Consider the following 12,616-nt stretch of genomic DNA (forward strand, 5'->3'; position numbering starts at 1 on the left):
TGGCAGCTCTGCACCCGCTGCCAACGGCGGCTCCCAACTAGCTTGCGGGCAAAGACACGAAGGGGGGCAGAGGACAATGACACCAATCCCACCCACGCTCTCCCCTCCACTGTGCAGCCCATCTGTGGCTGCACAGAGCACAGGGCACGCTGGCCAAGTGCCAATCTCCCTGTAACGTCCCTGCTTACCTGGGGGGCTTGTGGGTGCATATTTAACACACCCCAACACCCCACCCCACCCCACTAATCTAGCCTAAATGCTTAAGGCAGCATCAACCTCCTCTTTCTAGCCCAAAATTTAGGTATCGGAGCACTGTGGAGCCTCTTTGCAGCCAGCAAAAGGAACAGGCACTTGGAGAAGAGTATTATTCTCGTCCCAAGAGGACTCCGACAGCAACAGCGCTTTGAAAAGGCTTATTTTTTCTCCCATTTATAAGAATGTAGCCAGTTTCAGACACACGCACTAGGATCCGTGAATGCCCCCTTCCGAGCTAAGCTCTTTCAGGTAGCACATGCAATTTATCCCACCCAACCTCAGCCAACTTCTCCTCTTCTCCCGCTCAGAGCTGCTCCTGCAGGCACCCTCGCTCGCTTCTGCCTCGGGCTGCCGCCGCCGCAGTGCTGGCAGACCGCAAGGAAAGCGGGCAGGGGAAACGAGGGAAGAGCGAGCGCCTCTAATAAAGAGCGGCCCAGCAGGGGAACCGGGGAAGACGAGCAGACTGATGGATGATACAGGGCAAAGAAACTCTGCAGCTCCTCCAGGACTCCCAGGCAGAAGGGAAATAAACCAGCACCATTAATTCAGTCGAGGAGTTGCTAACAAGCTACCACCAAGGTTTTCCACTCTTGCGAGAGAATAGTCCATAGCGAGTGGAAAGGTAAGCAACGTTATTGCAAACAGAAATATGTTTATACTTGTAATGTAGCATTTTCCAGCAGGAGGCTTCTGGGACCTGCTGTTTTCCTCCAGCTCATTCTTTGATAAAGTACAGAAATAAATATATTCCAACTAAAAACAAATCGGGGACAATCTAGCAACTGGTTTCCATTTTGGTGGTTTCTGAGGGTATCTAACAACTTTCAAACGGCCATAGAACACTCCTAAAGGAGTTCCTGTGGCTTCGGTGAAGCAGAGCCAGGACCTCGAGCACTGAAGAACAACTAGCCTGAAGGACTACAGCAAAACTCCTTGCCGAGCCCACGTGGGAAGCGGGAGCCGAGAGATCCCTACCTGAAGTGGAGGCCCAAGTTGAGCTCTGGAGCAATGGGTTTGTCGGTGACAATCGTTGTGCCCGTGCCAACAGCCTGGACAGGGATGACGTAGGTGTGGCTGTTCTCTATGGACACCTTCACCTCATCCTCAAATCTCTCGGTGTCGTCCAAGTTTGCTATGATGGCCACAGACACCTCGCTCTCGGGGGGGATCACTCCTTTACTGGGTTCAATCCTCCAGCGCGAGCGTTTGCCAGCCTGTAAGATGAGCCAAACAGTAACTCAGGATGGAAACCATGGACCCTGGTCTCCTGCGGGATGCAGAAAAAGGATTAAAGACATGAGGGTAAAAACCATGAAGGCTTCCTTTCCCCAACTCGGAGCTACAGTGCCTGGAAACAGCACCCGTGCAGGAGCTCATACAAGCTCTATTTTACCCTCCCTTAACAGACTCACTTTGTTAACCCAGCTTTGTCTGACCCAAGGGATGCTCACCCTCAGGAGAATGCTATTGTCCCTCCAGCCTCCCTCTTGGAGGGCACACCCAGGGAAGCCACTTGATATCTCCTGGCTTCCCGACAACGGCGGCCGGCTCTGCCGTAAAGGCTCCAGGCCAGAGGAAGCCAGGACTGCTCCAGTCCCCCCGCAGCAGCCACACGGCTGGGGGATACTGCTGAGACCCCAAAGAATAACTTTGCAAAAGCGGTTGATAAAACCCCAAAGTCTTCCTTCCCAAGAGTCAGGCTTCTCAACAGCCCCTCAAGGGCTGCAGCCCTCTGTTCCCACGGATCATCACCTGCAGTGAGGTGCCCCAAGGCCCTCTGCTTTGGCAAAGTCAGCTCTAAGTGTTTATAGCAGGGCAGCGAAACAAGAAGCAGAAAGAAAACCACAAGACATGTGCCCTGTGGGCATGGCCTGGGCTTCCCAAGCACGCTTTTCCTCTGGTTCCTCACGGGCCTCCCTCTACGGATGGGGCAACAGAGGTGCTGGACCCCTCCAGCCCACCTAAAGCCACATTCACAAGGAGCAAGCTCGCAGAAGAGAAATGCACGCAGTGCTCCCGGGCCAGCAGGAAATGCACTGGCATGCAGACACGTGGCTTTCAAGTGTCCGTCACAGCATCAGTGCTACATGCATCACAGTTCAGCGCTGTGTTTGGGATGGCAGGCACCACTCATCCAAAACTCTACAGTACTGTCGAGAAGAGGGTTACTTTCCTTTTCTTTTTCTTTTTTTTTTTTCCTTTAAATAGAAAACAACGGTGTGCTCAGAGGCCTGACATGATAAAAGCAAGTGCTCGATCCAGGTGAAGTTAGCTCGAGTTTCCGTCCGTCAGGCTGGCAGCTCTGAGCTCTAACAGGACACCAGCCAGCCCAAGGGAGAAGAGCAGCAGAAAACCAAGCAGCACTTTGAAGTCACAGAAACATTTAAAATAACACCCCAAAATGACCTCTGCTGACAAGGTGAAGGCTAGCTGGAGGCCAGGGAAGCGATAACTTGCTGAGCATTCAGGGTCCCAGCAGCAAGCGTAGGTGCTCCAGCTACGCTAACTCCTTAGGCTGGCTGTGCCCTCCATGTAGAGCAGGTCAGGGCTGCATGCCTGCATCCCATAACAGAGCGTGCCAAAGGCATCAAAACGATTCCGGGCACCAGCAACATTTATACACTCAGCTCCATTTCATTTGTCCTCTAGGGCTTCAAAAAAAGAGTCTTGAAAAAAATTTAAAAAAAAGCAAGATGAGACTGGGATGGAGGCAGGTGGCTGCCACGGGGTAAACACTGGGGCCTCACTGACCACGGAGGATTCCCACCAACCCTCCCCTGTGGTCCCTGCAGCTGGTCGCTGGCCTCGGAGGCATCGGCTGCGCTGCCGCCAGCCAAGGGCTACCCAGCCAGCTCATTCACACCGAGCCAGTGGGCGTCAGGTTTTCACTGACGTTAATGTACAACTTCTCCTCCGATTCACGCTGACACAGGGTAGCTTGCTTGAAAAGGAGACCCGATAGCTCTGCTCCAGAGGTGAATCTGCAAGTCTGCTATCTGACAAAGCTCATTTATCACAGCTTGGCAACAAGCCGGGCAGGAAATTGTACCCAAGGAACTATTACTGAGGAATAATGACAGGCTGTCTCGATGGAGCCAGACTCGCAGTGTCCCAGGCTGACCCAGCGCAGACCCACCGTGCCCTGCCAGGCCAACAGCCCACTCCGGAGGAGCACGATTTGCATCGCGTCCTCATCCTTTCCGTTAGCATCTGGTGTGGGTCCCAGGGGCAGCACAGTGCACCACTGAACAGGAGACCTGCCAGGACCAAAAGGCTCTGCCGGACCAGCTCCGCTCAGGTTTTTAGGTCAGCTTCTGCCTACACCGGTCCAGGCTGTGTCCCAGAGACAAGAAATCCCTTGGGAACACGCTAAAAGCATCCATCCCCCTGCTCTGAAGGCCAAAATCTAACTTCTGATAAGATCCCTGCTCCTCGCTTAGGCTTGAATGCTCCAGAACACGATGCAATAGCTGCACGTGCTGGGCAGACAAAGACAGCGGCTATTTCTGTCCCTGCAGGAGCTTGTACCACTGGACGCCAGAGTCAGAGCGCCAGGCAAGGGCTGGCATCAACCGCTTCGAGAAGCTCAGCGCTGAGATCGTTAGCTTCTCCTGGGACAGATTTCACTGGGAATAAGAGCTGCCAACGTTTGCTTCTAGCGGGCATCAGCGCGCATCAGAGATGGACGGCTGGATGGCTGCCCCAAGGGATGGCTGAGGAGCCACCACGCTGCCCTCTGCAAGTTACTTTGAGCCCGTTAAGTGAAGTCATCTGGTCATTCCGGCCTTGCACGAGTGAAAGAAGCAGCAGAACTCAACATGAAAAATGCAGCTGTACTTTACCAAGCCATAGCTCTGGCGAGAGAGTGCTCACACCTCGTCAGGCGGATCCACCGACCCCGGTGGGGGTCACGCACGAAGGGGAAATAACCCCCCGCCACATCAGCTGCGCACGGAGCCTTGTCCCAGGGGCTTTAGCTGTCCTAAGGGGCGGGAGCCTGTGCTCTTCATAGCAGAGTGACTCCTCACCCGCACAAACTGCCAGTGGCAGAAAGAGCCCAGAAGCACCCTAAGGCCCACAGGGTGGGGATCAGAGCACAAGGCTGGCCGGATGCTCCCACCAGCCACCAGCCTCCTCCTGGCACCTCGGCACCAGCATCTCCTCGGCAAAATCAGGGGGACCGCTTTGGTTGAGCCTCTGCCCCAGAGCACCAGCAAGGAGATGTTTTGTGAAATCGAGGCAGAGCCTCTAAAGCCAGTGAAAAAAAAAAAAGAAGAAAAAAGAAGAAAAAAAAAAGAATTAAAGTGTGGCACTCACTGCCACCAACAATGGAGCCCAATTTGTCACACTTGCTTCAGCTAACAGCAGCTGCTGAGTGAGCCAACGAAGCTTGTCTCCATTTGTGTCCCCTGGCCATTGCTCAGCCCTCCAGGTCCCATCTGCCCTCCCCGCTGGGCTGGGGAGACCAGTGCCACCACTCTGCACATTGGGGCTCTCCAGCCAGGACACGGACACGGCTTGGCCAGCTGCTGCCAAGCACAGGATTGAACAACCAAAATCCTCCTGCTTTTCCCTCGGGAAGAGAGCTCAGCTGAGTCACTCTGGCCTGTAGCAGCGTAACTGCTTTGAAGACTTCTACCCTTCTTGAACCCTGTTGGCCAGCGGGTGCAGCACAACGTGACAAGTTCCCTTTTCCTAGATGAGCAGAGTAACAATTTCTTCCATTACTGAAACACAGCAATTTTGAAAGACCATGAACCCATAGAAGATACCGGATGCCATAAAATCCAAACTCTTCCCTAAGGCCAGGTTTCAGGCACCTTTCCCAAGGTCTCCTCCAAACCTTTGCTCCCCCTTTTAAGGCCCACGTGCCCTGGACCTAAGCCTGAGTGACACTGGCAGGGACACAGCCTTCTACCTTCCTTGGCTTTTGGTACAACCCCTCACCAGCATGAGATTGGACGCTCCTGGCCACGAGCCATGTTCACGACTGATGCTGTGTGTTTCCAGGCCCTGTCAGCTACAACAAAGGGCTCCGGCAAAACCAAACTGGGTGGAAATGCACAAACTGGTACTGCTGGATAAGCAAAACACAGCCTTTAAACCCAAACCAAGGGTTTCATTCTAAAGGTGAGCTTTTGGAGCACCATGAGGCTCTGGTGGGACAGCTCAGGAAAGAGTTAAGCCTATCCATCTTCAAAACTTCTGCTCACCTTGGAAGAGGCCACATATGCAGGGCTAGTGCTGCCCGTACCCTGGAAAGTTAATTTAACCCTGATTTCTAAACAGCACTGCAGATATCATGAGAAGGGCGCAGCACTGTCTGCCTCTGTCTCACTATGAGCAAACACTGACAGGCTGGCTAATTATTCAGCTGCTTTGGGGGCGGGGGGAGTGATTTACAGTAGATTTGAAAACCACCCTCTTGCTGATTGAAGTCTGCTCCGACTTCAGCGAGAGTAGCTGGGGAGAACTGCAGACAATGCTGATGTGCTCTTCAAAGCCTTCACTGCCCGCAACCTGCACGATTTGCTCAGAGAGCAACAGAATCGCCCGTCAGCCAGACCCAGAAACAGAGTCACTAAAGCAGCATCGGCACCGTTTGGAAGTTTACCTCCGTGTTTTGCGGTCTTTCCATATGGCCATTGCATTAATCAAAGCAATGTCATCAAAAGCTTGAGGGAATAAGCAATGAAATTAGTAAATGAAACAAATCCTGCACTACAGGGGAGCAGAGAGTATGGGAACTGTGTGTTCTGCCCTTGCTTACACCGCACCTGACCAACAGCCTTTATACGCTGCCTGAAAAATCCATGGAGTTATCCACAGCGAATACCAGTGACAAGATAACCAGGTACAGCTTTTTTTAAAAAAAAAACAAAACCAACCAACCAAATCTTGGTCTAAGTTGAATGTGGCAGCAGCTCATCCCTGGGAACGCAGAAGGGGATCTGCACTGAGCCACCAGGCACCCTCCTGAAGACAACCCAGCTGGCTGTACAAGCACTGCTGGAAACCAGGCAGCAGTGAGCTTCACCTGGAGCACAGGGCTCTGGATCAGGGAGCTCAGGGCTCAGGCTGAAGGAGACAGGACCCCGCATTACCACTGTCATGAGAAGAGGAAACCCCAAGGAAGGTTTTCTGTCTCCTCCTTGTTACAAGGCACTGGGAAACCATTTGCCACCCTGCGGTAGCACATAACAGACCCAGCACGGGGGTTATGCAGGCAGAAGAAAGCTGCCACTGATTAAGAAAAATTACACCCTAGGCCTGTCTTTTCTTTCCTGATCACAGAGACGTGATACGCAGCTGCCTTCTGTGATGCCAAGAGATGACAACCTTAGCAGTCACACAAAAGATCCCTGAGAAGACAGCATGACAAAGAACAAGTAGGAAATGATCTAAGAACGATGCTTTTTCCTTTCTGCAGGGAGAGCAAACACTTCCATCAGTCCATAACAAGCCTTTGGCACTTGTCAATACGGCAAAAATCAGACCCTTCAGAAGGCAGGAAAAGAAAATGACAGCGGAGCAAGGAGGAGAAACAGCCACTTTTGTCAGCAGGTTACATCAACCCCCAGCTAAGCTGCAACAGCTCCTTCATGTTGACCCATTGCTCCAGTCATTTTTACCCAAGACAGACACAAATCCCCCCCTCGCTGGATCCAGAGGATTCCCTAACAGGCTGGGCTGCCTGGCAGCTGGGAAAGCAATCTGACAGGGAAAAGCACACCCGACAGACACAGGATTCGCTGGGTGAGCACAGGACGACACACTGGTCCCAAGGGTCGCAGATCTGCAGACACCCTGGCAAGCAGGGATAAGCCAACCGAGGACGCAGGTATGCAGTCCCTACACCCCTCTTCCCACCCAAAAAGCCCCATCTCAACACACAGATTTGGCGGGTTTTTATTTATTTTCTTCTGGTGGCAGAGATGCTCCCTGCTGCTCCCTGCAACTGAGAACAGAACAGACACAACTCACCCAGCAGAGAGGAGAGGGGTACAGGGAAGCTGGTGCCTGAGGGGAACTGCAAGTAATTCCTGAAGTCACTATCCCAAAGTGAAGTTCACCACAAATCATCCTGGCTTGCTCAGGTAATGATCTTGTCTCCCCCAAAGCGAGCAGCAAGCTTGCCTTAACAGGAAGAGCAATTTTCACTCGACGGTTAAGAGTACCATCGAGGTGGCAGCATGGCCATCTGCATTACAGCATTTTCCTTTTCTGTTTCAAACAAGACACCAGCCTTTCGTTTGCCCTGTTGCTGCCCCTTCAATTAACCTCATTCAGTTTGTCAAGCTGCCGGTCAGTGCGCATAACATTCCCGACGCAAGGCTCCTGTGAAAATTTCAGTCAATAACTCGCTCTTTCAAGTGGAGACCGTGACCTCTGAGCCTCACAGCCACCGTTTGCAGATTGGCCAACAAATGGGAGACAGGGAAATCACGGCTCACCACCCTGCAGCAACCTCCAAGCAGGAATCAGAGCAGCGGCTTTGGCGCTTTACAGGACACAAGGCTTGGGTTCAGGGACACGGGGGAATGAAGGATGCCCGTGTCACCCATCAGCAGGGCTAAGGCACAGCCCAGCCTGCTCCGCTCTCAGATGGACACGTGTGCGTCACCCTGACACCCGACTGCATCTCAGGCTTTATCTCCACAATTATTCAGTCCCCTCTGCTTCCCATCAAGGAGCTGCCAGGCAGCGTAAGGCAGCCAAGGGCAAAACTTCAACTGGGGCAGCAAAAGAGCAGCAGAGCAGGCAGCTGCTGAGGGCCAGGGCGCAGCTCGGGCACATCTCGCCCACGCCCACGCTGCTCCCATCAGGCAGCCTCAGCAGCACCGTGCCCACAGTCTGGCTGAAGAGCCCTTGGTGAAGCGGCTGATGGAGCAGGTCCCCAGGACCTGCCTCCTGGCACGTCTCCATGAGAGCAGCAGCTGCCCTGAAAAGCAGAGATGCTCACCATGGGGGAACTCGGCCCCGTGGAGTCAGCAGGGGGGATCACCACACACACACAGAGTAACAGAGCAGCTGGGGCTGGCGAGACCTCTGGAGATCATCTGGTCCAAGCCACTGCTCAAGCAGAGCCCGTCTTTATTGCAGGGAAAGAAACCGTCCCTGAGCCGCCTCGTATTACTGCTCTAGTGATCGATCAGCCCCAGGATTGGCAGGGATGGCGGTGAAGCACGACAGGCTTTATTGCCCAGTCCCATGGGTTAGGGCCCTGAGGCAACGGAGGGGCAGATGTACCCTGCAAGCCCCCCGGCTACACCGCGAGCTGCCCGGGGAGGAGGGAAGGCATTGCACCGGGACAGCAGGACCCGAACAGCTCTGCGGGTCACTGCCTGCGACAGGCATGCAAACCCATCATTTCAACACCAGTACCAGCCATCCCTGGTGGCTTGCTCTCGCCACAGATGGCAAGCGGGTTTTCATGGTGGATTCAAAGAAAGCTGCCCTGGGAATCCCTCCCCCACTTGGAGGTTACCTTTGTCCCCCAAACAGCTGGAAAAGCCGCAAGGAGGAAATTCGTCCCCCTCCTCCTTGGCCCAGGGGGCTGAGCCTGGCCTCTCGCACGCTGCCTGATGCTTTACCCGCAGACCCAGCCAAGCCCACAGAGCCAGGCCTGGGTGAACCAGCTCCACAAACCCAACCCACCTAGCGTGGAGCAGAACAAACCTCCCCCCAACCCTGTTTTTAAGCCCCTCACAGATCCCACCTCCAGTGAGCGGCACATCCCACCCAGCCTCCGCACGGAGCCCTCCCTGGCTGCACCAGCCCTGCCCCCCCTGCCAGGGCAGCGACCCAACCTCCTCCTGCCACCTGCCACGCAGCTTGTCAGCTGCGGCCTCCATCAGTTAAACAGCCTTTCCCTGCGGCTGGCCCCCGGAGATGCTCTGCAACGCGACGGAGCCCACACACTCTGTAGCTACACAACCCTTACCGTTCTGTGTTTGTGCAACGCCACAGCTGGTTGGGCCCCCAGCAGGTGTGAAACTCACCTCACCACAAGCAGGCCGAGGACAAACTTCACACCCCAGACTCTGTCACAAACAGCAGTCTGACACAAAGCAAACGCAGACCTAATGGGGAAAGTGTCGGGAAATCCATGCCCTTCCAGGAGCAAAGGGCCACAGGGGCCTCTTGATCTCTGAGCTCCAAAGACACGACTCTCCGTTAAATACCCTCCAGAAAACAAAGGGAAAACCTGTAAAGATGATCCAGACTCCTTTCTGCACAAACGTCTATGCAAGCTGTCTACTTTACTGAGGGGTGCCCCAGCTAAAACTGCCCCCAGAGCCAGGCTCCTCTCGCTGCGTTGGGACGGAATATCTTGCTTTCTCTCCGAGACAGCAATATGGAAACGCTGCATGTAAAAATCAAGCCACAGGCTGCTACAGACCAGTCAATTTTCATTGGGAAACAGCCCCACAGATACTTACCATCTCTACACAGAAGGATGCAGGGATGACAGCCTGATTGGAGAGGTGGAGACTTTTGGACGCATCTTGCAGAACTTCAATACTGCCAAAATTTATCTCCCTCGGATGCACGTAGACAACTGGTCCTTCTCCAACGCTCACTAAAGAGACATTCTGCTCCAGGAAGCAGGTAGGAAAGAAAAAAAAAAGCAGGGGAAGTTAAAAAATACGAGACAGCTCTAAGGGTCCTCCTCGACGAGGCGATAAGTACGGCTGTTGGAAGTTTTCAGTGTTGCAAGGCTGAAACAGAAGGCCCGGGGCAAGTGCAGGCTCCGGAGCGATCCCATCTGAAAGCCACAAGCTCCCGTTCTCAGGGGACAGAGAAACCCTGGGTCCCACGCTTTCCTTTCCAGACCTCCTCCACAGTTAGCTCTCCTTTCTCTGCCTTGTGCCTGCTCCCGCTCCTTCTGCCGCTCAGCCTTGCCCCAAACCTCCCTGACCGCTGCTGCTGCACAGCGACACTTGGACAGTTACTTCTCTGACATTCCCAAAAATGCACCTCTGAAAACCAACACAAGCCAGAAGCGAAGCAGGCTCTTCAGAGCAGAGATCGTGCAAGTTACGGCCTCTGATGTGTGCCTAGGTGTATTGCCGGTATGACATGAATAACAGGCATTAATTATTCATTACATCATTCAAGCGGTGTTTTTTCTCTTGACAGTCAGACCCAAAAAGCTTTCTCCTTGCAGAACTGGCACAGACTACTGGAGGAGGAACACAGATCCCTTTGCTAAACCACCTTCCCACATCATTAAAAACAATGAGAATTTGTCCACTCTTGCGGTGGATTTCACTGGTTCCAAACACCTCAACACTTCAACAGGATCTGAATGCATAAAACTCCCAATGCTGACCAGACGCTGTATGATTCACTGGAGGGCACAGAGTACGATTTAACCGAAAAAGAAACCAGCCTCCACCGTGTACAACCTTTAATGATGTCTGGCTCAAGGAAGTGGTATTGACAGCTGTCAGAATCACCAGCCCAACTCAGCCAGAAGCAGCAGCATCCAGAAATGCTCATCCCTTGACAGGGCACTGCTGCGTGCAACTAAGCACCAAAAAAAATCGCCTACCAAGGCTGGGGCCTCAAAAATAAGGAACTGAAGCCATGCACGACGATGCATGTCTGGGTGATGCTGCCCAAAGCTCCCAGGAAGGAGGAGCTGAAGGGAAGAGCTGCGCCTCGCCAGCCAGCTCAGCTTCCTGGTGACAGCGGGACAGCAGCAGCAAAGGTAGGGCAGAGCCCTTTGGGGATGAGCACAACAACATCTGGAGGATGCCCAGGTGAGCTGGCTTCTGTCAGACTGTGTACTAACACCACGCATCCTCACCACCAAGGAGAGGACTTCAAAAACCCCAACCCCTTTGTCTACAGGGTTCTTAAAAGGGACAAGAAAAATGCCATGCAACAGCGTTACAGGCAACATGGCACAGGGAAAGGAAGGCAGCAAGAAGAGATGGCAGCTCTGCCATCGGCAGTATTGCCACAGCTACAGACACAGCCACCAGCCACCCCCCCACGCCCCCCCCAGCACCGCTGGCTTTGTCAACAGGTAGGTCATGTCACATTTGATCACTTAGGAACGAAGAGCATCTGACCCTGGCGGACAGCTGTGCTCGAGTGCCCGCTTATTCTGACAGCGGCCAGCTGCCAAACCCCCTGCCCGCGGCACACGAGGCTGCCTTGCCACCAGTAACGCCAGGGCTGGGATTTACCAGCTCCTTCATGCAGATGATACACACCAGACTGGAGCTGGCACGTGGTCACCTGCAAACAAAATACCTGACAACAGAGCTGTGGAGGGACTCTGCACAACCTGGATGAAAGATCTGTACCACGTTCCGCCTGAAACGGTGGTAAAGACCAGGCATCGACACTGGGCACCCCAGCCTAAGGCAAGAACGAGCTTTGAAGTTCTATTGGAACACGCTGCAGCGATTCCCAAGGTCAGACTTGCAGCCGTCAGGACATGTAACGAGACAGCCAGCTCTTCTGCCAGCCCAGAAAGCTTTGGGTGCGTCAGCTACCAGGGAACTACTGGAACTGCACTGCAACCAGAAGACAGACCTATAGAAAATGCAACGCATCTAGTCCTTTCTTTAGGGACAGCTATGATTCTCCAGCTGAAACGCTCGCCCTTTGGGCAAAACATCGACACGTTCATGTCCAAATAGAAAAGATTACGGTAAGGTCAACTTTCAATTTATAAATTGTTAGCCCAAGGGTAAAAGCTTTTCAAGGGACCTGCAGCTCAAAAACCAGGTGACATTTAAACAACTGGCTATTCCAGTGGGGAGAAACCCTCCTCTTCCAGGGAAGCATGCCTTCTATCTGCGAGCAACTGTTTTGTCAAACGTGAGACTTCCCTGCAAAGCCTGCATTGCCTGGCCTTGCTGTTGACTGGTTTACATGCACATCCCCAGCAGCCTGGGGTGAGATGATCAGTAGCATCCAGGGGATTTGGCATCATCGTTTCAATTCATTTTATAAAAAGTTTATATCCCTGCATTTGCTTTCAAAATGCCAGCCTTCCTTTCCATTACAGAAAGCTTCAGGTTCTCAGGAATCCTCTGATATCCCCTTCCATGCTCAGAGAGAGGACAAGACATTTTAAAACAGCTGCTTCAAAAGTTAATCTCCTTTTAAATTCAAAAGGTTTTTAAATTAAATTATTAACTAAATTTGTTCTCTGTTTCAGCCAGTGGAAGCCAGGACACCACATACAACATTCTCTTGCCTACGCTTTGTTGCTGCTGTACATGCCTGAATGCCAATGTCTTGTAGGAGGCTTTAGTCCAGGAATGCTTCACCTCACCCCTTTCCAAGTTTGGTAGGGAAAAAAAACCAACAAAAACAGTCTGTGCTCCAGATGCAA

General features: G+C 53.0%; 1 protein-coding gene across 1 annotated transcript in view; it reads right to left on the reverse strand.

The window, feature by feature from the left end:
- Positions 1-12,616, reverse strand: part of LOC121081929 (hydrocephalus-inducing protein homolog) — a 64,648-nt gene that overhangs the window by 13,965 nt on the left and 38,067 nt on the right. Inside the window, exons 17-18 of the mRNA XM_040581282.1 lie at positions 9,699-9,851; positions 1,231-1,469 (exon numbers count right to left, since the gene is read on the reverse strand). Coding sequence (XP_040437216.1) covers positions 1,231-1,469; positions 9,699-9,851 — 392 coding nt within the window. The remainder of the gene's footprint in view (positions 1-1,230; positions 1,470-9,698; positions 9,852-12,616) is intronic.

Source organism: Falco naumanni (assembly GCF_017639655.2).
Source record: "Falco naumanni isolate bFalNau1 chromosome 21 unlocalized genomic scaffold, bFalNau1.pat SUPER_21_unloc_1, whole genome shotgun sequence".
Classification (NCBI taxonomy): domain Eukaryota; kingdom Metazoa; phylum Chordata; class Aves; order Falconiformes; family Falconidae; genus Falco; species Falco naumanni.